General features: G+C 42.6%; 1 protein-coding gene across 1 annotated transcript; it reads left to right on the top strand.

The window, feature by feature from the left end:
- Positions 1 to 5,370: 5,370 nt before the first annotated feature.
- On the top strand, positions 5,371 to 26,035 carry LOC149458197 (pulmonary surfactant-associated protein A-like). The gene is made up of 5 exons (XM_089682489.1): positions 5,371 to 5,451; positions 5,587 to 5,770; positions 7,087 to 7,206; positions 15,069 to 15,146; positions 24,424 to 26,035. The coding sequence occupies exons 2-5, from the start codon at positions 5,596 to 5,598 to the stop codon at positions 24,816 to 24,818; spliced, it is 768 nt and encodes a 255-aa protein (XP_089538615.1). The 5' UTR covers positions 5,371 to 5,451; positions 5,587 to 5,595; the 3' UTR covers positions 24,819 to 26,035.
- Positions 26,036 to 27,798: the final 1,763 nt, after the last annotated feature.

Genomic DNA, 27,798 nt, shown 5'->3' with positions numbered 1-27,798 from the left:
GGCAACATCTAATGTTTGTGTAGTATTATGTTCAACCGACTGTGTTCTTCTATTGTTGTGACTTAGATGACGTTCAGAGCACATTTTATGCCCAATTCATGCAAAACGCCACGTAATCCCAAGGGGTTCACATACTTTTTCTTGCAACTGTACATTTCTAGAACATTTATCCATAATTTGATCCAGAGCCAGGTTGGAATCTCCGGCTATCATTATGCTCCCCAAGCAGTGGGGTAGCAGCACAGCAAACAGAGATTGAAATTAAAGCGTGTAAATTGAATTTGGTACATAATATTTAATGATGGTAACAGGCCTGAAAGTTCCCTACCATTATAATATAGCCATGATTAAAGCCTAACTCCAGGTTTGTGTTACTTTAAGTAGTTTGTTTGGGTCAAGCTAGCCCAAATGAACTATTTCCTTTACAAATTGCTGCACCCACTGTGTGCTGTATACACTGCATATAGCATTAGCTACATACAGTCTACAGCACTGTGTTCAGGCAGCAGTACAATGACTTCCCAGAACAAAATCAAGTCCATCTGAGTGCTGCCCAGCCATTCACTGGAAACCTTTATCAATGAAAAAAAGGCTTCCTTTTATTAGATCACAATGTCATCTGCCCACCTCTCTGCCTCAGTCAATTCATTGATAAAAATACAAGGCTTCCTGAGACTCAATTTTGTTGTGGCAGCAGACAGGGAGTCCCCATACCGCTGCTGGGCCAAAGCCATGTATACTCCATGTAGCGAATGCTACATACAATTTATACAGTGCTCACAGCAGCCACATGTATTAGTAACGGAAATAGTTCATTTTGGCCAGCTTAGCCCAAACAAATAATTTAAAGTGAAAATAAACCTGGAGTAATGCTTTAAGATCTCAAAAATCCCTCTTCCACAGTGAAGGGGAGATTCCTAGACAAAAACACAGCTACACATGTTTAATTGGATGTAGAATCAGAAAAATATTTAGTGTGATAGTTTTTGTGAAAGTAAGAGGAGGAGCTGCAAGTGAAAAAATATTTTTCTTATGCAGTTCCTAATAATATCAGCCTTCAAAGAGCTGTAATACCTAAAATACTATATGTATGATTCACAGGTGAGGTTAAATCCTAAAAGATGTGGGACAAAATGTTATATGAAACAGAATTCAAATGTTTAGAGTGGGCCATTACAGGACCTACTTAAGTATGCTAAATGTTTTGCTCAACCAAATGATCCTGCAGCATCTCAACCAACCAAGGGCAGTCACATTCCCTTGTACAAAGGAATGCAGAGATGATGGTTAGAGGGGGGGGGGGGGCAATAGAGCAAGCAAAATAAAAAAGGAAACACATTAGACAAATTTAACTATGCCAAATATGTTTCTTGAAGAGAGAGTAAAACAACAGCAAGAACAGTTGCACTTTTGCAAAAAGGCCAAAAATTGTTTTCGAATCAAAACAGCTGCTTTGGAAATGTTCGACTTTGAGATTTGGGACACTTTGTGCCCATGAAGGTAAAGTTGAGAAGGTTCTCGGGCCTTTCACAACACAAAGTAATATAGCTGGACACTCTCATTCATTTTTTACAATACTATCCAAAAGGCAGTCCAGGTCAATAAAGTCCTGTTTCAACTTTTTAGTGCTCTCTTTCTCCAACAAGTCTGCAAATCTAGCAATTAAACTGAATACCCAAGTAATGCTGGAGATCAGATTGCTGTGTCCAACCATCACTAGGACTGTATGCTAAATCAAAATGTGTACTGTGTTGGCTTAGTAAAATGTCAGTCGTGATCTTATCAAGACTTGAGACTCTAGGCTAGCCTTTTTCAACCAGGGTGCCCAGGCACCCTGGGGTGCCTTGAGGTTTCTTCAGGGGTGCCTTGGCAAAATGTCTAAAAATTGCCCAAAACTTGTATACAAGCCAGCGGGTGGAGCAAGCCTGCGTTTTAGTTACACAAGGCCACAGGTTTTCATTGCACACCATTGCGAACTTCTAGCCACCGGTGACCTGACAACCAATGACATCATCAGTTATGGAGGATGTCAGCTGCCTATTTCAGTGCTGGGGTCACATTAGCTCAGTGATGGTGATAAACTGAGGGAGAAGAGAAACATTGGAATACTAGTCAGTACCAGTGCGCAAAAGTGTATTTACTTTGGAAGGATAAATCACCTCTAATGTTGGGTGTCCTACATGTGTGGATGTTGCTGCGTTATATAAAATTATTAGAATAGTTTTTCACATTTTAGAATGGGGTGCCTCAAGACTGTCCATGATTTTAAAGGGTGACTTGACTGGAAAAAGGAGAAACACTGCGCTAGGCTACCAGACCTCTAGAGGCCTGGGAAGGTCAACACAACTTCATTGTCATTGGTGCAAGCTCACTTTCCTCTGCATTTCTTTCAGAGCCAGTGCTTAGTGTATGTGGTTCTGGTCCCCACTATTAGGTTAGGACCTTTAGTTTTCTTTCTTTTGAGGTCTGGGGTCGGTCGTCTTTCTGCCTGGAGGAGCCCACCACCATCTTTGGTGTGACTAACTGCTGTCACTGACCATCTGACTTTCGCATAGGTCTCTATCACAGTACTTTGAGAATTCCCACCAATACACAGGTCCATCCTTGAAGGAGAGGGACATTGTGCTGCAAATCTGTGCTGCATTGTCACTCTACAAGTGTTGCAGAAGTATAAAGCAACCTAGGACACATCCATCATCAGGAACGCATTCCCACAGTTTTCTACAAATACTCTGGCCGACAAATGACTGGGAGACAGTTCTATTAAATTGCTTGCATTATGGATGATTACATACAGGTATATTTGGCAACTACTTTATATTTAATGGTGGATGTGGAGCTTAATTCTATATACTGCTCCATTCAACAAGTTTTCTGTCTGATGCACACATAAATACAGGCTCTGTGTTGCCTTTAGCAATGCAAAAGATATTTACTTTGATGCATGTCCCTAGATATATATTGTATGGAATACCAACTTTTCATATATATTCTGGATACCTTCTAGTGGTAGTAAATGCCAGATTTTGATTTTACCTACAGGTAAGTTTATAATAAAGCTTACCTGTAGGTTAAATGAATATCTCCTAAAGATGCATCGCTTAGGAGTTATTCGCTTGGTTGGCAACCAGTGACTTCACCGGCGCATGCTCTCTGATGGAACTGCATACCTGTGCCATTCCTTCAGAGCTCTGTGCCATGTCTGTGAATCCCATGTGCATGCCCTAGAGTGACATTATTGCGGATCAGCCATTCAAGCAACCACAGTCCGCGAACACGGAAGGACAACCAGGTGAAGATGGAAGCTTCTACAGAGGTGACAGCGCGTCACTGGAGGGCTTTATTTTTAAGGGGAGCTCCACCCAAAAGGGGAAGTTCCGCTTTAAGGACTGCTCCCCATTAAGGATTGGCCCCTTTGGGAGCAGATACCCGAATTTGACAGGTACCCGCTCCCACTTCCGGTCCGATCACCTAGGCGATCAGAAACGGAAGGTGTCCTCCCTCCCTGTAGTCTTTTGGGACACGTGACAGGTCCCAGAAGACTACAGGACCATTCATGAAGCGCAGTGCTAGTCGTGCATGCGCAGTGGGTACCCGGCTGCGAAGCCGCAAGCTATCACAGCCGGGTGCCCACATTGAAGATGCCTGCCTCCTGGAATACAGGACGGCCAGTGAAATGAGCTGTGGGGGACACACCATGGGACCGAGGGACAGGTAAGTGGCTGTTTTTTAAAAATCAGCAGCTACAGTTTTTGTAGCTGTTGATTTATACTTTTTGATAGGTCGAGTGGAACTCCGCTTTAAAGGTAGGTCTTTCATAATGTGAAAATACCAGAGGCTTAACCGTACATAGTGACGTCACATCCAAAGCCCCTCCCTATGCATTTCGTCATCCAACGTCCTCCGGGAGCGGTTGATATAAAAAGGAGATATTGTTGCACATTTATTTATGGATGTTTAAAAAGATTGCTAATATTGTATGGACACATTGTTACTTACACAAAATAGTGATCACGGATATATATGATACAGATGTGATAATATTGAAGATATGTGTTCTCACTTATTATAAGATACAGTTTTGTATGTTTTCTTTTTTGGCATGGTAAGATTATAGTAAGGAGAGACGGTCTGGTTTTTAATGTGATATTATTCACATCTCGAGGAGCGCTTGTCTAAACATATTTTCACATTGCATTTTCTTGGTTTCCAAGGAGTTAAAGAGCTGCTCCCCTCTTTTTTTAAATTTATTTTTTATTTGAAATTTAAAATACTATGTCCATTGGCGCCGTCCGAGATTAAGATATATACAGGTATTTCATAATGTTCTAGTTTTCTACGCATATTAGCACATTATGCCTTTACCTTGCAGGGAGAATATTTTTTTGTAACCACTTACCAAGTAGAACTACTGCTACAGGGCGGCAGGGCTGCACAAAATCACGCATATATACAATAGCTACGGCTGTCGATCACCGGGTCCCGGCTGGAGATTCCCTGCTAACACCCGACGATAGCCGAGAAACACTGACGGGGGAGAGGTCTGTATGTAAACAATACAGATCTCTCCCGTCAGCTCCAGCATGCTGCTTTGTATTGCTCTGCATAGCAGAGCAATTAAAAGCAACCTGCTTACACAGTAAAACATAGCAAAAAACACACAACACACAGTTAACCCTTTGATCGCCCCAGATGTTAACCTCTTCCTGCCCAGTGTCATTAGTACAGTGTCAGTGCTTTTTATTAGTACTGAACACTGTATTAGTGTCACTGGGGATGTCAGTGACAGTCAGTCCCCCCCCCCCCCAGTGTCAGAATGCCTGCCGCAGTCCCGCTATAAGTAGCTGATGCCGCCATTACTAGTATAAAAATAAATTATGCATGGAGTGCAAGGGTAACATTTATTGGAGAACCGCTTTACAATTACAAGGGTACAGGTTGAACTGTAGCCTATGCGCTCACTAAGTACCTGAGACCAGTGAAAAATGGTCCTTAATTCTCTTGCATTGTAGCTCAGTGCAACATGGGACAACAAGAGTTCATATCAGGCAAGTCAAACGAAAAAAAATGTTTTGGCTGGTGTTTCCTTTTAACAAGAAAATATACAATTTTTTGTTAACATAGAGCTAATATATAGATTAAATAAAATTTAGATATATAACTATTTCTTGATAAATAACTTTTAATGATGGTTTCTATTGCTTGTTCTTATTTTTTAAATAAATATTTGATTAACCGATTGCCATGCTCTAGTATACCACTTACATTTCTTGGAATTTTTTTTACGCAAATCTGTTATTTTGTAATGATATTTCTCAGAGTCCTTAAAGACACTTACAAAAGGGTGTTACCAAAGAAGTGACTGATAAGGCAGCAATAAAAGCTTAACTTGTCCATGATGGAGTCCTTACATGGTAGATAAAGATATCATCTTTAAAGTCAAGGCATCAGGTATGTCTCCTTTGATACATCAACTTTTTATGTACAAAATATTATTTGCTGCTTTTAAAAATATTGTCAGACACACAACATTTCAGACAATACTAATCAGTAATAACTGCACATGGCATGTGATTTTCTTTATAGGCTGCCAAAATGGTGTACCTCCGGGAGTTATTCTGCCTATTTGCTGCAGTTACTTTAGCAGTATGCCAAGCTCAATCTTCCGATAAGTGTGTGGGAGCTCCCGGAATTCCTGGAACCCCAGGACAGAATGGTCTTTCAGGAAGGGATGGAAGAGATGGGATGAGGGGAGAGCCGGGCATACCTGGTATGTATATTTTTATTATTATTAACATTATTATAATGTGGCATATCGTATGTCTCTTCATTACACTGAGAATCAATGGAACAATGTTTCATAGTTATAAATAGCAGGACAGCATGTCCTTTATTTGACGAGTGAATATATGCCAATATGTAACTTGTGGAATGGCAGCTACTCACACATAGCAGGTAAGTATATTTACATAATGCCCTTTTCCCGTATACTTACACCTATAGTAGGAAAAATAGGTTTGTTAGGTCAGCAAATCATAAAAAGCATGTACGTATATTTACATAGACATGAATGGCCATTAGTCATGCACCACACCTTCATTCATGAACAATGGGATAGGTTTACTAAAGGCAAATAGACTGTGAATTTTGAAAGTGCAGTTTACCCCAGAGGTTAGTAATGAAGTAAATTTCACGATGTAAAGAATATCCAATCACATACAAATTAAAAAAAAAAAACTGTATTTTTTGCTTGCACATGATTGGATGATGGAAGTCAGCAAAGCTCCCCTTCATTTACTAAGCTCTGGATCACCTGCACTTTACCATCCCATCCCAGGAATTGTCTACTTTAGTTTGGTCTGTGAGTCTCTTATAAATTAGAATATCATGTAGTTTGTAGCCAATGCACAGCTATATCCCGTGGTCTCAGGGTTTATGTGTGAACGCTTAGATTTAGCTTCCTTGTTAGCTCCTTCAAAACATATGCTGAGTAGTTTTTATGTTTATTTTATATAATAATTAATATTCAAAAGCTCTGACCACAAGGCCAGAAAGTACTTATATTTCAGGTTATGAAGCTATATATGATATAAATATTCTCTGCTGCAAAAACCATTTATCCAAAATGTCCTAAGTCGGTGAGATAATATTTTAATAAAATCCTTTGTACAAAGACAAGGTTGCAAAGCATTTCCTGCAGCAGTCACTAACAGCAGTCCCTTTACATGTATTACAGCTAAAGATGCCTTACAATGACACTAATCTCCGGAGTCACAACATTCTATTTGAGTACGTAATCCCTAACCCCAAAAAGTACCTTTAATTGATTTTACAAGGAAGTAGAAAAACACAGTAAGAAACATGTTCATGAAAAAAAAGATTACATGGCCATTGAGTGGTGGATTACCTTTGTAGAGCAAGAATATAATTTAATCAGTTCATAGATGATACAATTTTCTCTCTTTCTACCATGGTACTTTAGGCACATATCCTAAATAAAAATAGAGGGTACTGCTGTTAGTTGCACATTGTTAAAAAATACAGCCTCTAAAATGTCTAAATTCTAACTGATACTTTGCATTTCAGGGCCAATGGGTCCTCCAGGAGGACAACAAGGACCACCTGGAAGAGATGGTCTTCCAGGGCCAACAGGACCACCTGGTGTACAAGGAATAAAGGGAGAAATTGGAGAAATTGGGCTTCCAGGTAAATAAATGCAAGCATATATATTATAGTTTATGTTTGTTAATGAACATCGCTCAACTAAATAAATAGCTTTAGACCAGTGTAAAACTTTCCCAAATATGGTAGTTTATCATTTCCTTTGTTTTGTTAAAGCTGAACTCCATGCAAACAGCTAAAAACATAGCTGAACTGTTTAAATTCTGACAGTTAAAACAGTTCACATTTATAAAGGCTAAGTTCACCTTTGGAGCATGTTTCACCCATATTTAGGGTTGTAGAGACCCCTTACACCCATATTTGGGGTTGGAAGCAAAGTGCTTTTCGAGAAGGGTCCCTCCTGGCAAGGTACTCTATTCATTTTGAGGGCATTAGGCCTGGCATGGTCCAAGGGAGGAGGCACGCTCATTTCCCCCTTTTCCTGCCCAGACAGAGGGCATGCTTGAATGAGAGTTTGGCATGTATTTTTGGAGGGATATCACACACTTTTTTGATATATTTCCATGGATATCCCCTCTTAAAATCCATAAACAGACCATAACAGACCTCATTATTTACAAATCCCTTCTGGCATTCCTGTTTCTGTAAAAAAAAATGCCATGGAGAGCACTCCTAAGATCACCAAAAACACATACCAGACCAAATTTGTATGCTGTACTAAACTTTTTATCTTACCTCTCTATTACCGCATTTGTTATTTTAAAAATCCAATATTAAAAAAAGAGGTAAAAAAAGCACACCGATCATTTTCTGCATATTAAATCTTTGTGGTCTTTGTACCTAAAACTGTGGCAGGGATGTGTCTTTTTCTTGCATGCTGTGTGCTAAAAGGTGGCCCTCTATTTCAGAAAGTTGGGAGGTACTGTATGCGTAAATTAGTAGAATTTCATTAGAAAATGTTAATTTTATGAAATTTCTTTTTTTTAATGCAAATCGCTTTTATTGGAAGTATGAAGCAACATAAAACAAACAACATCACATGAATAGCGTTGTGAACAATGTATCATGATGGTACATCATCAAAGGTACATGTGACATGTGATTAAATAAAGAAAAAAGAACAACTGAAAGTCTAACATTCATCAACTATGTCCCAACCAGGGACATAGTTATATGAATAGCTCGGTACAGTAACTAGTAGGTACATATAGGTTGCAGAAAGGTGAAGGAAAGGTATAAAGATAGAAAAGGTGTCAATATCATGACAACCCTATCAATGGTTGGTTTCACAGCAGAGTACCATAAGTGGACCATGATTCCCATTTGCAATCAAAGATATGCTTGGTGTCTAAGATAGTGCTGTGAATTTGTTCCATCAGTTTTATGACTTCCATTCTGTGAAGTATAATAGACCATGATACCATAGTACTGCACCAGCTGGGGGCAATAGCCCATAGGATTGTGCTAAGGAAGGTATGAACCAGTTTTTTATTTGGGATTGGTACATCTGGCAAAGGATATAAAAGTAGGCACATAGGTAGCGTCATAGTTATTAGAGTGCCAGTAATTTGGGAAACTTTAGTCGCTGCCTCTTGCCTGAAGTTGAAGGGCCAGACTGCTCTAAAATATATGGAGGAAAGAACCACTATCTAAGCAACCTATAAAACATGTCCATGGTACATCAGGATAAAACATATGCAGTTTATTAGAAGTGAGATACCATCTAGTGTGAAGTTTCACCGCTGTCTCCTTAATAGTCATAGAACGTGTATATGTATGAATATTAGTGAGCATATCCAACCAGTCTTCTGTAGTGAACTCTTGAGTAATTTCAGTTTCTCATTGAATCATTGTATGGAATTTATAGGGTAAATATAGCTCATTTAAATAACTATAAATCTTAGAGATAACTCCTCTATCACGGGAGGAGGTACGGCAGATCCGTTCAACCCCTGGGCCAAGTGAGTAATGAGATGTGTAGAAATGTCTAATTTGTAAATATTTGTAAAATTCCTGTTGTGGGAGTGAATATTGTTGTTAAATATAAGCAAAGGAACTAAAATGTGTACTCTGCATGAGAGAATAAAGTATAGTCAAGGCGTGCGTTTCCCACCTTGAGAAGTCGTTGGGGGTGTGAAAGGCAGAGGGGAAATTTTATTGTAAAAGGACAGGGGAGGTATCCTGGATCATAATTTATATTTTTTGTGATATAAATTCCATAAGTGTAATGTTTGGGATATTGTACTATTAAGAGATGCTAAATCTCTAAAACGTATAGTAGTGGACCACAATACACCTGGAAGATGGAATGGACGGACAGAAAAATGAGCCATTGCATCTGTGTTGGGGAAATACAGTCATGGCCGAAATTGTTGGCACCCTTGATATTTCTCCAGGAAATCATGTATTTCTCACGAAACGTATTGCATTAACACATGTTTTGCTATACACATGTTTATTCCCTTTGTGTGTATTGGGACAAAACAAAAAAAGGGAGGAAAGAAAGCAAATTCGACATAATGTCACACAAACCTCCAAAAATGGGCTGGACAAAAGTATTGGCACCCTTTCACAACTGCGGATAAATAAGAATGTTACAAGCATGTGATGCTCCTGTAAACTCACCTGGGGCAAGTAACAGGTGTGGGCAATATAGAAATCACACCTGAAAGCAGATAAAAAGGAGAGACGTTCACTTAACCTTTGCATTGTGTGTCTGTCTGTGCCACACTAAGCATGGACAACAGAAAGAGGAGACGAGAACTGTCTGAGGACCTGAGAACCAAAATTGTGGCAAAATATCAACAATCTCAAGGTTACAAGTCCATCTCCAGAGAACTAGATTTGCCTTTGTCCACAGTGCGCAACATTATCAAGAAGTTTGCAACCCATGGCACTGTAGCTAATCTCCCTGGTCGTGGACGGATGAGGAAAATTGATGAAAGATTGCAACGCAGAATAGTCCGGATGGTGGATAAGCAGCCCCAAACATGTTCCAAAGACATTCAAGCTGTCCTGCAGGCTCAGGGAGCATCAGTGTCAGCGCGAACTATCCGTCGACATTTAAATGAAATGAAACGCTATGGCAGGAGACCCAGGAGGACCCCACTGCTGACACAGAGACATAAAAAAGCAAGACTACAGTTTGCCAAAATGTACTTGAGTAAGCCAAAAGCCTTCTGGGAAAACGTCTTGTGGACAGATGAGACCAAGATAGAGCTTTTCGGTAAAGCACATCATTCTACTGTTTACCGAAAACGGAATGAGGCCTACAAAGAACAAAACACAGTACCTACGGTAAAATATGGTGGAGGTTCAATGATGTTTTGGGGTTGTTTTGCTGCCTCTGGCACTGGGTGCCTTGACTGTGTGCAAGGCATCATGAAATCTGAGGATTACCAAAGGATTTTGGGTCGCACTGTAGGGCCCAGTGTCAGAAAGCTGGGTTTGCGTCCAAGATCCTGGGTCTTCCAGCAGGACAATGACCCCAAACATACGTCAAAAAGCACTCAGAAATGGATGGCAAAGAAGCGCTGGAGAGTTCTGAAGTGGCCAGCAATGAGCCCAGATCTAAATCCCATTGAACACCTGTGGAGAGATCTTAAAATTGCTGTTGGGAAAAGGTGTCCTTCCAATAAGAGAGACCTGGAGCTGTTTGCAAAGGAAGAGTGGTCCAAAATTCCGGGTGAGAGGTGTCAGAAGCTTATTGATGGTTATAGGAAGCGACTGATTTCAGTTATGTTTTCCAAAGGGTGTGCAACCAAATATTAAGTTAAGGGTGCCAATACTTTTGTCCAGCCCATTTTTGGGGTTTTGTGTGACATTATGTCATATTTGCTTTTCTGCCTCTGTTTTATATTTGTTCCAATACATACAAAGGGAATAAACATGTGTATAGCAAAACATGTGTTAATGCAATACCTTTTTTGTGTGAAATACTTGATTTTCAGGAAAAATATCAAGGGTGCCAACAATTTCGGCCATGACTGTATGCCATTGCACTGTTTGGGCAAGTCTAGCTGCCAAGCAGTAGAGCCACAGATTGGGCAATCCCAATCCTCCCTGAGAGAAGGGTCTGGTCACCAATGGCTTACCAATGCATGGTTTTCTGCCCCTCCAAATAAACCTGTTTACCTCTCTTTGAATAGAGTCAATAGTCCAATATGAGACATATTTAAGCAGTGATCTGAAAAAATAAAGACTTTTTTAAAATGGACATCTGTGACTGTACTCAAAAGAGATATAGAAAATGTAGACCATAACTGCAGCCATTGCTTAACCCGGGAGAAGGCTTGTGGATAGTGAGCATTGTACATCAGGCATAATGAATGGGCCAGTCTGATGCCCACGTATGGGAGGGAACAAACAAACCTATCCCTGATAGCGGAAATCATGGTCTGAGGTAGATGAATAGGGAGAGTGCAGCGCTAAAAAATAAATACAAACGAAAAAAGTCCGTAATAATTGAATGGATGTATATATTAACGAATCCCAAGGAATAGCTGATTATCCCGGAGACAATGGAAAGAGTGCGCACTCACCGGACGCGCATGGAAAATGCGCATATAATAAATATCCCCTGGAATCCTTATGGAAAATGAAGAAAATAAGCTCCAACTCTGTAAATCATTCAGCCTGGAGATGTATGAGAGAAGTCCGGAGATCCCCTTTACAGATGGTATGGTAATCAGCCAGGATCCAAAGCTCCGTCCCTCCGGTGGTAGTAAGCGCACACTACAGGAATCCTGCAAATGGATTTAGCTCCCAAACAGGAACCAAAAAACAGGTGCCCATAGTGTAGTAATTCAAACCAGTTTTAATGGATAAAAATCAGGGTAAAATACAGGGTAGTAGGCTGTGTACAAAGAATATATTACAGCAGAGTACGCAGCAAAAGGTACTGACCCTAAGTTAAAATGGCCGCCGGGCTATCTCGTGGCTCCGGGCGGGAGATGACGTCATGCTCTGTCGGTTCCTCCTCTGGTAGGAGGCTGACAATGAATGTGGTACAGACTATGTAAGTCATGTGTAAGTATGTTCATTTCTGCAGTCCTCTGACTTTTTTTTAGTAGTAGCTAGTTCTATCAAGTAGCTCCACAAGACAGCCTTATGGGATGCCCATAGGGTGGTGGGGTAATTGTCATCAGTGTTGTGTGCTCTAAAATATTCCCCTAATTGGTCTGCTACCTGATACACCAAAGAAGGGAGTCATTCAACCAAGATGAAGTGATAGGGGTCAGTCCTATGTGAGAAGTAGAGAATGAGACTGTAGAGAAGTAGAGAATGAATCTGATGGTCTGGCCAAGGGCATGCATGAATTATGACGGAAGAAATATTCTATAACAGTATAGGTGAACTAAAAATATAGTTCAGTCTAGAATAGCTGTCATGGGGGTGAAAGTAAAATGTATATTCTCTGGCCCTCACACTCAGGGCCCTGTATGTGTCAATTAATTGATGGGAAATAAGAGAATATAAAAACGTTTTAGGAAATGTATTAGCTGTGCTCACCACTCTGCTTCTATCTAGTCTCGAATGGGCTTCTATCTAGTTTTGAATATTACCCTGTCTAGGTGTATTGAGGGAGTATTGCAGGATGCACGGAGGATGTCTTCTTTCACCAAAGAATCCTTCATGCATAATGCCATATCCCTCCGAGGCTTATCAGGTGGAGATTTGAGCCTCAGAGCTCTATGAATTCTGTCACAGGCAAATGAGGCTTCTGCATAGTCAGGAAGTAGAGAATGAAAGATTTTCTTGACTGTTGGAATCTAGTGTGTAATTGTTTCGGGTACCCCCATACAATGATATTATTTCGCGTATTGCGAGTATCTAGGTCTTTCAGGTGTGCCTGAAATTGTAGTACCGTATCTGATAATGCCTTATGTTCCTCATGGAGATCTACATAAGTCATCATGTTTAGACTCCAACATGTCTGTCCGGCCTCCCAGGGTGGCTATTTCCTGAGTAAGCCTGCTGGTAGAGTTTGTCATACATTGTGGCCAGGCCATCCTTGAGTTCTGCTTTAGTAAGGTGAGGTAGATACTCACTGTGCTCAGAGGATGCCGAAGGCGAAGCTGCTGGATCCGGCGGTCATGCTGCGGCATGTTCTGGGTGGGCGCTATCTTGCTACAGCCTGCTCTGCTTCAGTACTTGAAGCAGGTATGTGGTTAGAGACCATTGCACGGGATTCTTTCTGCAGCTCTTCGAGGTCAGCATGCACTGCTTGGTCCTCCAGGGGTGCATGAGTGGAAATCAGATAGATCAGGTGCGAAATGGCCCTGGGGAGGCAGGATAAGTCTCTACGATCCTCAGGGCTCTGGCTTCTAGCAACTTTCCTGCTTCGTATTCAAAGGAGCAGGATGGAAAATTTTTCTCAATCTATTTGCTAACAACGAATGTGGTTTTCGTTCAGAAAGTCCATTACTCCAAAATCAGATGTTAAAGGCAAAACTTTTCTGGAAGTACTTTCAAACAACATTGTTCAAAATTTTGTCAAAACATTGTCAAAATTTGTGTACAAATGTTCGTTTGAACATTCATTCAGCAATCTATTAGTGTATAACCAGCATAACTGCAACAGAAAAAAAGGTCTTCTGCCCTGCCAAATACTATAGGTCTTTTTTGTAAGTGTTTGTAGTTGTAAGTTGCACTTGAGTTGATGTATAGCAATAAATGCGAAGTGCAAGTACAAGTGATGGTTAAAAGTTTTGAAACAATATAACAGCATCTAGAACAGGGGTGGGCAAACTTTTTGACTTGAGGGCCGCAATGGGTTCATATATTGGACCCGGGGGCCGGACCAAGAGTAGATGAATGATGTGTATGTGTCATCCATAGTAAGTATAGTAATATTCCCCCATAGTAATTAATCCCCCATATAGTAATTCATCCCATATAGTAATTCATCCCCCATAGAAATTCATCCCCCATAGTAATTCACCCCCCATATAGTAATTCATCCCCCATATAGTAATTCATCCCCCATAGTAATTAATCCCCCATATAGTAATTCATCCCCCACATAGTAATTCATCCCCCATAGTAATTCATCCCCCATATAGTAATTCATCCCCCATATAGTAATTCATCCCCCATAGTAATTCATCCCCCATATAGTAATTAATCCCCCACATAGTAATTCATCCCCCCTATAGTAATTAATCCCCCATATAGTAATTCATCCCCCATAGTAATTCATCCCCCATATAGTAATTAATCCCCCATATAGTAATCCATCCCCATATAGTAATTCATCCCCCATATAGTAATTCATCCCCCATAGTAATTCATCCCCCATATAGTAATTCATCCCCCCTATAGTAATTCATCCCCCATATAGTAATTCACCCCCATAGTAATTCATCCCCCATATAGTAATTCATCCCCCATAGTAATTCATCCCCCATATAGTAATTCATCCCCCATATAGTAATTCATCCCCCATAGTAATTCATCCCCCATAGTAATTCATCCCCCCATAGTAATTCATCCCCCATAGTAATTCATCCCCCATAGTAATTAATCCCCCATATTAAGTCCCCAAGTTCCCCCTGTGTCAATTCACTTACCTTTGCTCCGCGCGTTCCTCTCGCCGTGTTCCCGTGCCGTTCCGGTGCAGCATGAAAATCTGTCTCCTATGAGGATCTGTCCCCCTCGACGTATCTGCGCATGTGCCAGTTTCAGGCATTAGCAGCCAATCGGCGATCTCCGGCACATGCGCAGATACGTCGAGGGGGACAGATCCTCATAGGAGACAGATTTTCATGCTACACCGGTCTTCAGGGCGGACTGTGAGAGGAGCCTAGCGGGAGCCTAGCTCCGCGGGCCGGATTAAAAGGTCCGCCGGGCCGTAGTTTGCCCATTGCTGATCTAGAATCAGAAAATGATATGCATTGTGTAAACAGTTTAACCTATGATAATGTTCATTTTTTTATCATTGGCAGGAACTCCTGCATCACTGGATCCAGAAGTACTTTTCCAGTTAGAAAATATAAACAATCGCATCGCCAGACTGGAAGGAGGTAAGTATCATAATTAAATATTTTAAAGATTGAAGAAAAAAGCATTGTAAAATGTAAAAGCAATAAAAGCTTTGCATGTAGTGTGAATAATGGATTTATGAATTCTCCCCAACAAATAAACTGCCAAACATTTTGCTCACAGAACAAGAAAATTCTTAACCATGATGAAATCCAAAGTTTTTAGTAGGGCCTGCTCACACCAAAACCTTTGGGGTCAGTTTACCAATAGAAAACAGGATATTCACTTTGCAAGGGAAATTTCCCTTAGCTTAGTGAATGTGGTGAAGCTCTGCTGACTTTCATTATCCAATCAAGAGACAAAAAAAATTTCAGATTTTTTTAATACGTGCCTTGAAGGTGAAAGAAAATTTCCTTGCAACGTGAAAAGCCTACTTGCCTTTAATAAGTCAACCACTTTTTGGGGGTGTTTTATATATATATATATATATATATACACACACATACACATATATTGTCTTGGACTAGGTCACTTACAGACCATTTACCGTGATCTACCAGTGAGCCAAATTATTTTTGAGAATACGTGCATGTGGAAGTAAGACACTGACACTTCGCAGTTTGCCAACTTCCTAAAATTCTGTTTTATTGAGGAACTAACAGTATCATTTATAGGGCATATGATGCAGGCGAAGCATATACATTGATTGGGTGAAAAGTCCACTGGGTTTCTGCGTGTTCTTCCATCCGTGTTGATATCTTCCAATCATTGTCCCCAAAAAGACTCATTCCCTTTTATGGGGGTTGTTTACATTAAAAGATACTTTTCTCCTAATGAGTCACCAAGGGTGAGACTCCGGATGAAGGCGCCATCTTAATTATCATCATTGTTCTGTCAACCTATATCTGATTGTTTACTTAAGAGAGTAAGGAATTTAAAGAGCAAGAAACAGAATGTAGCAAGACTATAAAATTGTCATTTTACTGATCATCTAATAAAACGTGGACTGTCAATCACAATCCACTACAATCCCCCCTTAAAATGGCTATTTTATTCCTGACTGTCCCTATGTCTTCTGATGTCCTAACTGCCTGGTGGCCCTCCCTCTGGAACTCTTTTAAGATGCATATAGAGCCCCTGAGTGGCTAATCCATCCCTAGAGTCTCGATACGTCCTGAGAGGCCACAGTCAGGCACTGTCTTTCCCTGCTTATAGTTGTCTGTTGGGGGGGGAAATTTGTAGCATTCCCTTTTTTTTTTATAAGTCTGAAATATGATGATCAGGGGCCATGGTCTGTAAGGGAGTATAGGATTCCCTTTCTTCACGGGGGAGTTCAAAATTGTTATAGTTCAGGAATGTAGGGGAGATCTCGTTCACAGCTTTCCCTATTAGCCTCTTAATGCAAGGGATCACACAGCAGGCGACTATTGCCATTAGAATGATAATACCCAGGATAACCACCCCTGCTTGGGCGAGGGCTTTCTGCCAGCAACTCAGCCATCCAAACCACTGATCCCAGGGATGTGTAATACCAGAGTTTTCCTTAAGTTCATTTGACAGGTCCTCCAACCTCTTGATGGCCAGTGTCACCTTCCCATTTGGGCCTGTGTTATCTGGGATATACGTACAGCAGGTCATGGTCTTTGGTATCATTTTACAGACCCCCCCTTTTTCAGCTAATAACATATCGAGTGTCATACGATTTTGAAAGACCATGTTAGAAGTAGCATCCAACTGCTCTGCTATCCCCTTTAAGGCACCTGGTCTCTGGCCTTGAATTCATCGGGTACCCCCCTTGGGACTCCTATCGCATCTATATAGACATGGGGGTCAAAACTCCCTTGCGGGGCACTTCGTTTGTGCTTGGTTGCATGGGGGGGGTTGGGAGGCACCTTAAGTAATGGATCTGAGAGGATGTGCAATGGCATTATGGCATGGAGGCGTGGGGATTGGGAGAAGGGAGAGAATGATTAAGGGGGGCCAACCACTCTTTTGAAAGGTATATATCTTTCAGTTGGAACTCACAATGGTGGATTGTGCCACCTCTGGGGTATAACACCCCTAGAAGGTAAGTTCCCTGATCTCCCGGACTCTCTATGGTCAGAGTAAGGGGGATGGCTACAGTGAATTGCTTGTTCATTTTTGTGGATCACCTATCTACCTTAGGGGTGGTAAGTGAGTGTCATTCGGGAAATTAGAGATTTTCCATACCGGTCTTTCCGCTCTACTGCACTTTGTGGCTTATACCCCCAAACCGGTCTCGTGTTCCATCCCACTGATCCCCAGTAGCCACAATCTGCTCCCCAAGAATTATCTGTAACACATATATATATTGTGGAGGCAATGGGGACAGGTGTGTTCTTGCACAGGCTATGATTGAAGAAAAATGTTGCTACTTGTGTGTTGGATGAATTATAGCAAACCTGGGTGGAGTCACCCTTGTGAGTGATGGCCACCTGTTGGCCCCCTCCCATTTCCACCAAAAAAGGATATGCAACACAATCATTGTGGTGTGGGTGACACAGACAGGGCCTCGTCCTCTGGAGCTGGAACCTTCTTGCAATGTGAGGCGTGTATCCAGGTGGACTTTCCCTCCAACTTCACTGAAGTGGAAGTCACCAGGAGCACCTGGAAAGGACCGTCATATCTGGGTTCCAATGTATGTTTTCGCAGAAACTTTTTGACCAAGACCCAGTCTCCAGGTTGTAAAGTGTGTGTTCCTATGTCCGCCTCAGGATCTGGAATGGAGGAGAATACTTGCACATGGATATTAGTCAACACACGTGTCAAAGACATCACATACTTTGTCAATGAGTCAGACTGCAATTGTAATTGTTGAGGATAGTAGGTACCCAGTCTAGGGGCGGACCCAAACAAAATCTCATAGGGAGACAACCCATGACTTTCCCTTGGTGTGTATCTAACACTGAAAAGAGCAATAGGCAAGCTGTCCGGCCATCCCATGCCTACCTCTTGGGCTATTTTTAACATTCTTGACTTCAGGACCCCATTTAGGCGCTCTACCTTCCCACTACTCTGGGGATGATAGGGTGTGTGAAACGCATGTGTGACCCCCAGAGCCTCCCAGATCTCTTTTGTGACATTGGCAGTAAAAATCGGTCCCTGATCGCTTTCAACCACCTCGGGCACTCCATATCTGCAGACTATCTCCGTGAGCAGCTTCTTGGCAGTGGTTCTTGCCGTCTGGTTGGTTACTGCGAACGCCTCTGGCCATCCTGAGAACATATCCACCACCACTAGGGCATATTCAAATCGTCCACTTTTTGGCATCTGGATATGATCTATCTGGATCCTCTGAAATGGATATAGTGCCCTGGCCAGATGTTTGCTTGGAGGTTTCTCAGGTCTTCCAGGATTGCACTTGGCACATACAACACAAGACTTACAGAATCTGTCTGTGTAAGCCGTAATTCCGGGTGCCACTGATCAAAGAGTTCATTAGCATCTTGGACAGATGTGACGCTCCATGTGCCCACTGCACTGTTGCCGGATATAAGGATCTGGGAAGCAAAACCTTCTTCCCCACCACCCACAATCCTTTGTCCTCAACTGCTCCTTTCTGCATCCATTCCTTCCTTTCTTCTTCTGAAGCATTATCCTGGGCTTCCTGGAGTTGGTTGTCCTTGGTCTGATGAATTAGCACAGGCATCACCTCACTGCACATCTCTTCATCCTCTTCCTGCTCCCTGACCGCAGCTTGCTTAGCAGCCATGTCTGCCAGATGATTTCATTTTGCTTCCATAGTGGTCAATTTACAGTGGGCCTTCACCTTCAGTATGGCCACTTGGGCTGGTAGTAAGAGTGCTTCCATAAGGCAGTTGATCGCCTTTCCATGCTTTACAGGAGCCCCTCATTTTCCAGATTAGGCCAAAATCAAGTACAACCCCCAGTGCATATCTGGAGTCCGTGTAAATGTTAGCTGTCTTTCCTTTTGTTAATTCACAGGCTTTGGTGAGGGCCCTTAGTTCAGCCTCTTGTGCAGACATAAAAGGTGGAAGAGGTCTAGCTTGCAGTACCATTGTGTCGGTAGTAACAGCATATCCAGTGTGGTAGTTGCCAGCATTATCTGCAAAGCGGGATCCATCCACAAAAAGTATTAGGTCAGGATTTGATAGGGGCGTATCATGGACTGTTGGTAGGTATGTAGTTTCTGCCTGCATAAGTTCCAAACAGTCATGTGCCATATCCTCTGGTGCCATGTCTTTGGTGTCTTCTTCTGTTTCTTCTACCTCCCCCCCCAGAAGAGGGAGAAGAGTTGCAGGGTTTATCTGGGTACATCTGACCAGGATAACATGATCAGGTAGGAGGAGGGAGCCTTGTAGTCGCAGATGTCTGGCAGCAGATAGATGTTTGGGTTGGGTTTGATTCAATATTGCAGTGATGTCATGGAGGGCCAGAAGTGTGAGTGGATGTCCTAAGACCAAATCTGCCGTCTTATCCAGGAGAAGATGGACAGCAAAAACAGCCCTCAGACAGGAGGGACCACCCCGTGCAACTGGGTCCAGCCTGCCGGAATAATAGCCTAGAGACCGGAGGTGACCTCCGTAGCGTTGTACCAGGACTCCTGTTGCATGACCCTGCCTCTCAGCCACAAAAAATTTGAAGGGCTCATCGTAATCCGGAAGGCCTAATGCAGGTGCAGTGGAAATGTCCTTTCTCAGGCGATGGAAGTCAAGTACAGCTTTTTCTGTCAGGAAGAAGGGTTCAGATTTCAGGGCATCATAAAGGGATTGCATCAAGATGGAGGATTCTGGGATCCAGGAACGACAATAGGAAACCAACCCTAGGAAAACATGCAGGGCTTTTGGTCCCTGAGATATTGGGACATTCTGGATAGCCCGTACTCTATCTGGCGTGAGGTGACGAGTGGCTTGGGAAATGCAATGTCCCAAAAAAAATGACAGAAGTTTGGCACCACTGTAACTTGTCCTTTGAAACCTTGCAGCCCTGTTCAGCCAGGTGGTGGCATTGCAGACTCTTCACACCCTTCTGAAATATCCTGGTTTTTCACAGTTGAAACAAACAAGTGGGTTTCTTCTGGAGACCTGCTCTCCAGCCGACAACATGAGTGGTGTCGGCTTCCGGGCCACCTGGGCCGCTTCCAGACATTTTGCCACCAGCAGTATATCCAGGTGGAGGGTACGGTACTCTGGACGGGCAGTGATCAAACCCTTGCGAACAGACTCCTTTAGTCCTGATACAAATGCAGAGGCCAGCATTTGAGTATGTACCTTGTAATGGACACTGAATCCCAGGTCTGTAAACACCTGTGTTAGTCTGGTATGGAACTTTTCCACCGACTCAGTCTTGTCTTGGGTAATGTCCTGCAATGTGGTGGCCTGGTCCGCCAGTCTCTCTCTGGCCCACTGCTGCAACTGGTCACAGAAAGAAATTCCTGAGGCATAAGTGGTGTCCTCATTTGGCTTTACTCTGGTGAGATCCTTTTCCATTATCGGCCAATATGCATCCCCAGCCTTGATCTCACACAGACTGACCAAATCCCTCCAGGCTGTGGAATAGGTCTTGTGGATCTGGGCTATGCGCCGGTAAAAAGGCATCGGGTGTTTCTCCGGATCTGGACTGCGGCCCTCCAGGGGTGGGCGGTCCCGTTGGGGGGCAGATGGAGCCGGCATCATCTGCCTGTGTGACCTGGCGATCCGCCGTGGCCGCTGTCACTTCTTGAGCCCATCCTCTTCTGTCTGGCAGAGAGGTAGGGGTCAACACATCTGTAAAATTCCAGCCCGGCCATTCTGTGGGTGTCTTCAGTTCAACTTGGTCTGAAGCCTCTGTTCGTTTTGGTGGTGGTGGTACTACAGGCATTAGGGGTGTGTGGAGGGCCGAAGGTGGTTGGGAGCCAGAGACAGTAAGCACTGGGCAAAGGCTGGGCAAAGGGGGGGCAGCTGGCATGAGGTGTGTATGGTGTATCGGTGTACTAAGCCCAGAGTCAACATGGCTTCCGGTGGCCTCACTGGGTGCCGCCATCTTTGAAGAGGGCGGAAGCGGAAGGGGCGGGGCCGGGGAGGAAATGGAGGTGACTGAGTTGGAAGCATCGGATGTTGCATAGTCAGCTTCCGGTCACATCCCTTGCAAATCTCCTCCCACCCCGGATTCTTAACTGAACACCCCTTACATATCCGGAGGTTCTGACTACACGGTATGCAAAAATCTGGACTCTCGGGGTGGGGCCTTCCTGTATTTCCACATGCCTCGCACCTCCAGGACGGGCCATCATCATAGGGGGCGGCACCTTGCCGGGCACATCTCTTTTCCTGTAATATACATATACAACTCCACCGTCCTGATTCAGTTTTTGCTCCACCCACCCCTCCTGATGTAGGGCGCGGGCCAAATTAAACCAAGTTTCTGCTGTCTTTAACATGTCATGCTTCATTAGAAGCCCTCTTTCTCTTCTCTTTACACAGCTTTCTCAACTTTTTTACATACTCTAGTCCCTCTCTCTCCTCCACCAGTTTACAAGCAAACAAACTGTTCTCTGGCTTTATAAGTTTCTGTCCCATTTTGTTTTACTTCCCTCCCGGGGACCCTAAGGTGGTCCCCAAAGCCGTCACTCTGTTCTGAAAGTGCTGTGTCGTGAGACAGTGTAAGCAGAACCCGCGCAGCACTTCACCCCCTTCTTCTCCTCCAGTAACTTCCCTATTTGTCAGCTACACTGAGAATAATGTACATTAATCCTGTAAACCAATATATCAGGAGCTACGATTGTCACTGTACTACTACTACTTTCACCAATCCTCACTCTTTCGTGGTGTACACCAAACATTAATCCACATACACAGTGTGATCATGACATAGTATTTCAGACACGCCTGTCGGGAGTAAAATGTTTTTTTTTTTTTTTTAGTTTTCTTTTTCCCCCACAAGCCAATCCCTGGCTGTGGTTTTTTTCCCCCGTGTCGCCATTACTGGGACTACGAGATCCCCTCGTCAGTCACCATCACTGCGACTGCGAGTTCCCGGCACCCTCTCTCAAATCAGGGTGTATCCTGTCCACTCCTGACGAGGAATATTTTGCCGTAATTCTCCCCTCCCTCACAGGCGCATCAACAACACCCCAACCAATCACACTGGTACACACAGACAACACAAAAGACAAGACATATCACACTGGTAGATGACGTTACACTGACAGGTGGGTTCAAAGGAGCCCCGGGCAAGTATACCTGTCACTTTGCTGATCAACGGACAGCCAGACGGGTGAGTAGTCCCGCTGGGCAATTCCAGACTATGCAGGTAAGGAATTATTAGACATAAAAATTTACTTACCGCTTTCAGAGGTGATCAGTCTCCGCGTCTGGAATGCTCCACGGTCCCCCTCATCCACTCTGGGTTGGCTGATCTCGTGTTCAGAACCCGGGCCCCACGTTGGGCGACAAATGTCCTGGACTAGGTCATTTACAGACCATTTACCGTGATCTACCAGTGAGCCAAATTAATATGAGAATACGTGCACGTGGAAGTAAGACGCTGACAAATATGGGTATAGTACTATACGAAGGTGACAAATATGCGTATAGTAGAAATGAACTATAAATGTCTGGCCAGGTGGTACAGTATATATATACACACACATACATACATTCATACACACACATCTCAACTCCCTTAGTAAACCAGCCTCCCTATATGTGAATGTAGAGCAATGCAAGTCAATATGTGTCTAAATTAAAATTTTTGTAGCTTTGCACAGATTAGGGAAGGTATAAAATCCGTAATTGTCACATACCTGATGGGAGACTGAAATGACGAGGTCGGCCTTACTTGTGTCATTAGCCCTGACCCTGCTGGAGTTGGTACAGAGGGAGTCTAGGACCCAGGGTAACAAGAGTGCCAGTAGTTGTTGTTTGCAGCTCTTGCAGATGATGACCTTGGAAGGCTGATGATGCTCTGATTTTGGCACAGTAGTAGTAGGCAGAGCAGGTTTTGTAGATTGCCAAGCATGCACCAGAGCAAGGCAGGTAGTGAGGACAAGAGACAGGAGCAGTGTCATGGAATAGCCAGGGTCATCAACAATCGGGCAGCATGGTACAGAATCAAAAGGAAAGCCAAGTTCAGGAGCAGAGCCGAAGTCAGGAACCAGTATCAATCAGGAGAGCAATCAGAGTCAGGTGAGGAACAAGCGGGGTCAGCAACAAAGGAATCACACAGGAACAAGCAGGACACGGGGGAGCTGAAGACCAGTCAGCACTGAACATGAGCAGAGACACTCCTTAAATAGGCCATCTGGCAACAATCTTCGCCTTGCGTGTGCGCATTTCTGCACGCATGCGCACAACCGGCAATTCTCCTGCGGGAATTCCTATGCGCATTTCCGATCGCGATTCGTCTGGCCGGAAACCCTTACACTAAGGTTTCCTTATATTTTACTTTTTTGTTGCTGTCAGTGTACCATTGGGGTGAAATATCTTTTTTGTCTGTCCCAGAAACACATCTGAAAAGGAAAGGAAAGCAGCCTATAGATTATGCAATTTTCTTTCCTTCCACCAAGGATGGAAGGAAAGAAAATTGCTTGATTCCCCCATCAACACAGTCAGTGTCCCTCCTGCAGTGCCATTGTGTTTTGCTGGTGGGGAGCCTTCTCTGTTAACAGAACACAATGATCACTGCTGGTAGCTATAGCCACTGGCAGCTATCGCATGAAAAAAATCTGACAAGCTGATTGTACTGAAGTCACTTGATGGATCACCTTCAGTACAACCAGTCTGCCCATAAATGGATCAAATCTTGGCCGGTCCCTGCTGAAGCATCTGAGATTTAATCCATTTATGGCTGGCTGAAGTCTCTCCAAATTAAGTAAATCAGAAGTTCCCATTTGAAGGTTTCTCCTTACCTATTGTTTTTATGACAGCTCTAAAACTTTGCATTCTACATCACATTTCTGCCCTAGGGACAACGAAAAGGTGCATCTCCCAGAGACACGGACACCTGTTCTAACAAATCTATTCAAATCCAACCCTGTCCCCTATAAAAAAAAAAAAAAAAGGGAACAGATACACTTTTGATAAGAAGTCTGGTAATACACATATTTAAACTCTGAAATATGAAGAGTTTAAACGTGTAGAAGAATTTATTACAGACAAGTTTTCGTATTGAACAGTATACCTGACATGTGGATCGTGCGGTCATAATGATCTACATGCAACTTTTTTCATAAAGGTAGAATTTTTAAATTAAATAAAATACCTTATCAACATGTTATAACAATGCTGTAAAATATATACTTCACAATCAGTTACTCTGTATATTTTTTATGAAAATCACATTTTTTTAATATTTCAGTTCTTCTTCTGCAAGGAACAATACAACAAGTGAATCATAAAATTCTAGCTACCAATGGAAAAGAGGTAGATTTTGAAACTTCCAAAACCACCTGTAAGGATGTTGGTGGATTCATTGCTACTCCAATGGATGAAGCTGAAAATAATGCATTATTAAAAATCCTCAAGGAATTAAATAGATATGCTTACCTGGGAATACTAGAGGGGCCAATTGCTGGAGAATTCCATTATTTGGATGATTTCCATTATTTGGGTGGAAATCATTTAAACTACACCCACTGGAGAAAAAATGAACCGAGTGGGAAAGGAAAGGAAAATTGTGTTGAAATGTATACGGATGGAACGTGGAATGACAAGACATGCAACCAGAACAGGCTCACCGTTTGCGAGTTTTAAATCTTCATGATCATAATGTTCTTTTTCATAAAAAATTATACAATTTACAGTATATACAGTATAACTGCTACAAATGTAATGTTAAAGATGAACTCTAGCCAGACCAATGCAGCTTTGTGATTAATAATGCATCAGTAAATGCAAGCAGTTTATGTATCTGAATTAGACCTGGCATCAGTCTCTTGCAGTTCATATAAAAACAGTGCAGGAGTGTGAGAGGAAGAAGCAGTAAAAGAAGTCAGTCAGTTCATGTGTGAACAGGAAGCATGCTGATCAGAGGAGAGGGCAGAGTGTCAGAGAAATGACATCACTGTGCTGCTTCTCCAATGGAAAAGGCTCAGGGGTGGGTCCAGAATGATATGGGCTTAGAGGAAGTGAGTTTAATAATAATGCTGATAATCAGACTGTTTGTTAATGTATCTTTTAATGGGCAATTCATTTTTTACTTCTTGTTTGGAGTTTTGCTTTAATAAAAAATACCTAATTCAATCTTCACCCAGCTACGAAGCTCTGAAATAGTAAATTAAGTCAAAAACTGCCTTCTATTTTTTATTTTTATTTTTTTTTTGGGGGGGGGCATTCTGTGCACTGTTGCTGTATGTAAATGTACATGTAATGTAATTTACAGTTCAAGTGATTAGCTCATTGTAGTTTCCAGCAGTTCTATTACATACTGGAACAGATCATGTGAGCATGCAGACGTCCCCATCAGCAGCATTAGGAATGTAACAGGGGTGTCAAACTGGCAGCCCTCCAACTGTTGCCAAACTACAAGTCCCATCATGACTCTGCCTTTGGGAGTCATGCTTGTAACTGTCAATCTTGCAATGCCTCATGGGACTTGTAGTTTGGCAACAGCTGGAGGGCCGCCAGTTTGACACTTCTGATGTAGAATGTTGCTGCAGGAAGAAGGAAATGGAAGAAAATCACATGCAAACTCTAGGTCAAAGCCAGAATATACTGATCACTGCTATAGCCGATTAGCTGCAAGCAGTGATTGAGTGAAAATATACCGACAGTTCCATTCGGGAGGAATCGATCACTAGATCACATCCAACAGGACTTTAATGTTAGAGATGTTTTTCCACTCAAAAGTAGCTAAGAAAGATTTTCTGACAAGTAAAGTGGAATGTGACTTCATATTTCTGGCAAAACTCTCACTGTTCTTATTACTCAAAATTAATTTTATATATAAGGAATAAAGTGGTAGCAAATCATTATTTGTCCTTTTTCATAGTTTTAAGATATCTTAAATATCCACTACAGTTAAAGTAGTTAAGTGACACTGCACTTGTAGGTTTGTGTGCTTCTGTGAAAACAAGAAGATATCGCAATTATTGCTGTATAATTGTATTTTGAAGTAATCATGTATTGACAAGGACTGGACTAAAATGGAAATGTTAAACAAGCTGGAAGTGTTTTACCAAGTGGCAGTGAAACTAGCACAAGGGTAGCGGTAATCACCCTATTGGGATATTCATAACACTCATCCATACCTAAAGTATTTTGATTTTATTTATTCCTTTAATTGAACCCAAAATGGCACAATGACACATAATTTGCAATAAAGTCACCACTCTTAAAGAGAACAAACATAATGTCTTCACAGCCCCTAAAAATATTAAAATGTCTTTGTTAACTGCCTCCCACCCGCCATATAAGGTAATGACGGGCGCAAGGCGGTTCTCTCGTTCTGGGAGGACGTCATATGACTCTACTACTTCTCCACTCTAACTGCACATGCGCGGCTCTGGGAGCGTGCAGTGCGGCGATCTGTGGAGTGCTGTGTCCCTCGGACACAGCAGATCACCGATCAACAGAAAGAGCCGAAGATGTCGGCTCGGTCATGTGATCAGCTGTGTTCAATCACAGCTGATCACACGTAAATAGGGAAATGCCGGTTATCGGCATTTAACTCCTCACGAGCTGTCACGCTGACAGCTCATGAGGAGAGGAGAGCCGGCAATCAGCATTCCTCAGAGGGGACATGGACACAGATAATCATAGCACTGATGATCAATGTGCCCTGATGATCAGTGTAGCCCCAGCGGTGCCACCTGTCAGTGCCTATTAATGCCAGCTGTCAGTGCTCATCAATGCCACCTGCCAGTGCCCATCAGTGCCTCATTAATGCCACATATCAGTGCCTACCAGTGCACATCAATGCCACATATCAGTGCCCATCAGAGCTGCCTTTCAGTGTCATCTTTCAGTGCCAGTCAGTGCCACCTATCAATGCCAGTCAGTGCCACCTATCAGTGTGCATCAGTGCCACCTATCAGTGCCCCTCAGTGCTGCCTATCAGTACCGCCTAACAGTGCCAGTCAGTGCCGCCTATCAGTGCCATATATGAGTGCTGCCTTTCAGTGCCCATCAGTTATACCTGTCAATGCCCATCAGTGCCACCTACTAGTGCCTCCTCATCAGTGCCCATCAGTGCCACCTATCAGTGCCCATCAGTGCAGCCTATCAGTGCCCACCAGTGCAGCCTCATTAGCGCACTAATCAGTGAAGGAGAAAAATCACTTATTTACAAAATTTTAAACTAAGAAAAAACTTTTTTTTCAAAGTTTTAAGTTGTTTTTGGTTTGTTTAGCAAAAAATAAAATAAGCCAGAGGTGATTAAATACCACCAAAAGAAAGCTCTATCTGCCTCAAAAAAATAATTAAAAATTCATGGGTATGGGTGTAGCATGACCGTGAAATTGTCATTCAAAGTGCGACAGCACTGAAAGCTGAAAACTGGCCTGGGCAGGAAGGGGGTATACTGTAAGTGCTCTGTAGGCAAGTGGTTAAAGAGACCCTTCCAGTCTCTAAAAAAATCCTACCTAAAATTCCCAGCAAAAGAAGTTTTGTTATACAGCTCGTGTCCCCAACCCTTTTAAAATTCCAGCGCTGCAGTCTCCTTGAGACTTTTTGGCATTCAACACTTCCAGAAGGGTCATATTCTTTTGTTCCCTGCCATGCATTGTGGCTCCTT

This window comes from Staurois parvus, unplaced genomic scaffold, assembly GCF_062004578.1.
Source record: "Staurois parvus isolate SC_StPar_1 unplaced genomic scaffold, SC_StPar_1.0 ptg000291l, whole genome shotgun sequence".
NCBI classification, from domain to species: Eukaryota; Metazoa; Chordata; class Amphibia; order Anura; family Ranidae; genus Staurois; species Staurois parvus.
This window is presented reverse-complemented; position numbering and strand designations above follow the sequence as displayed.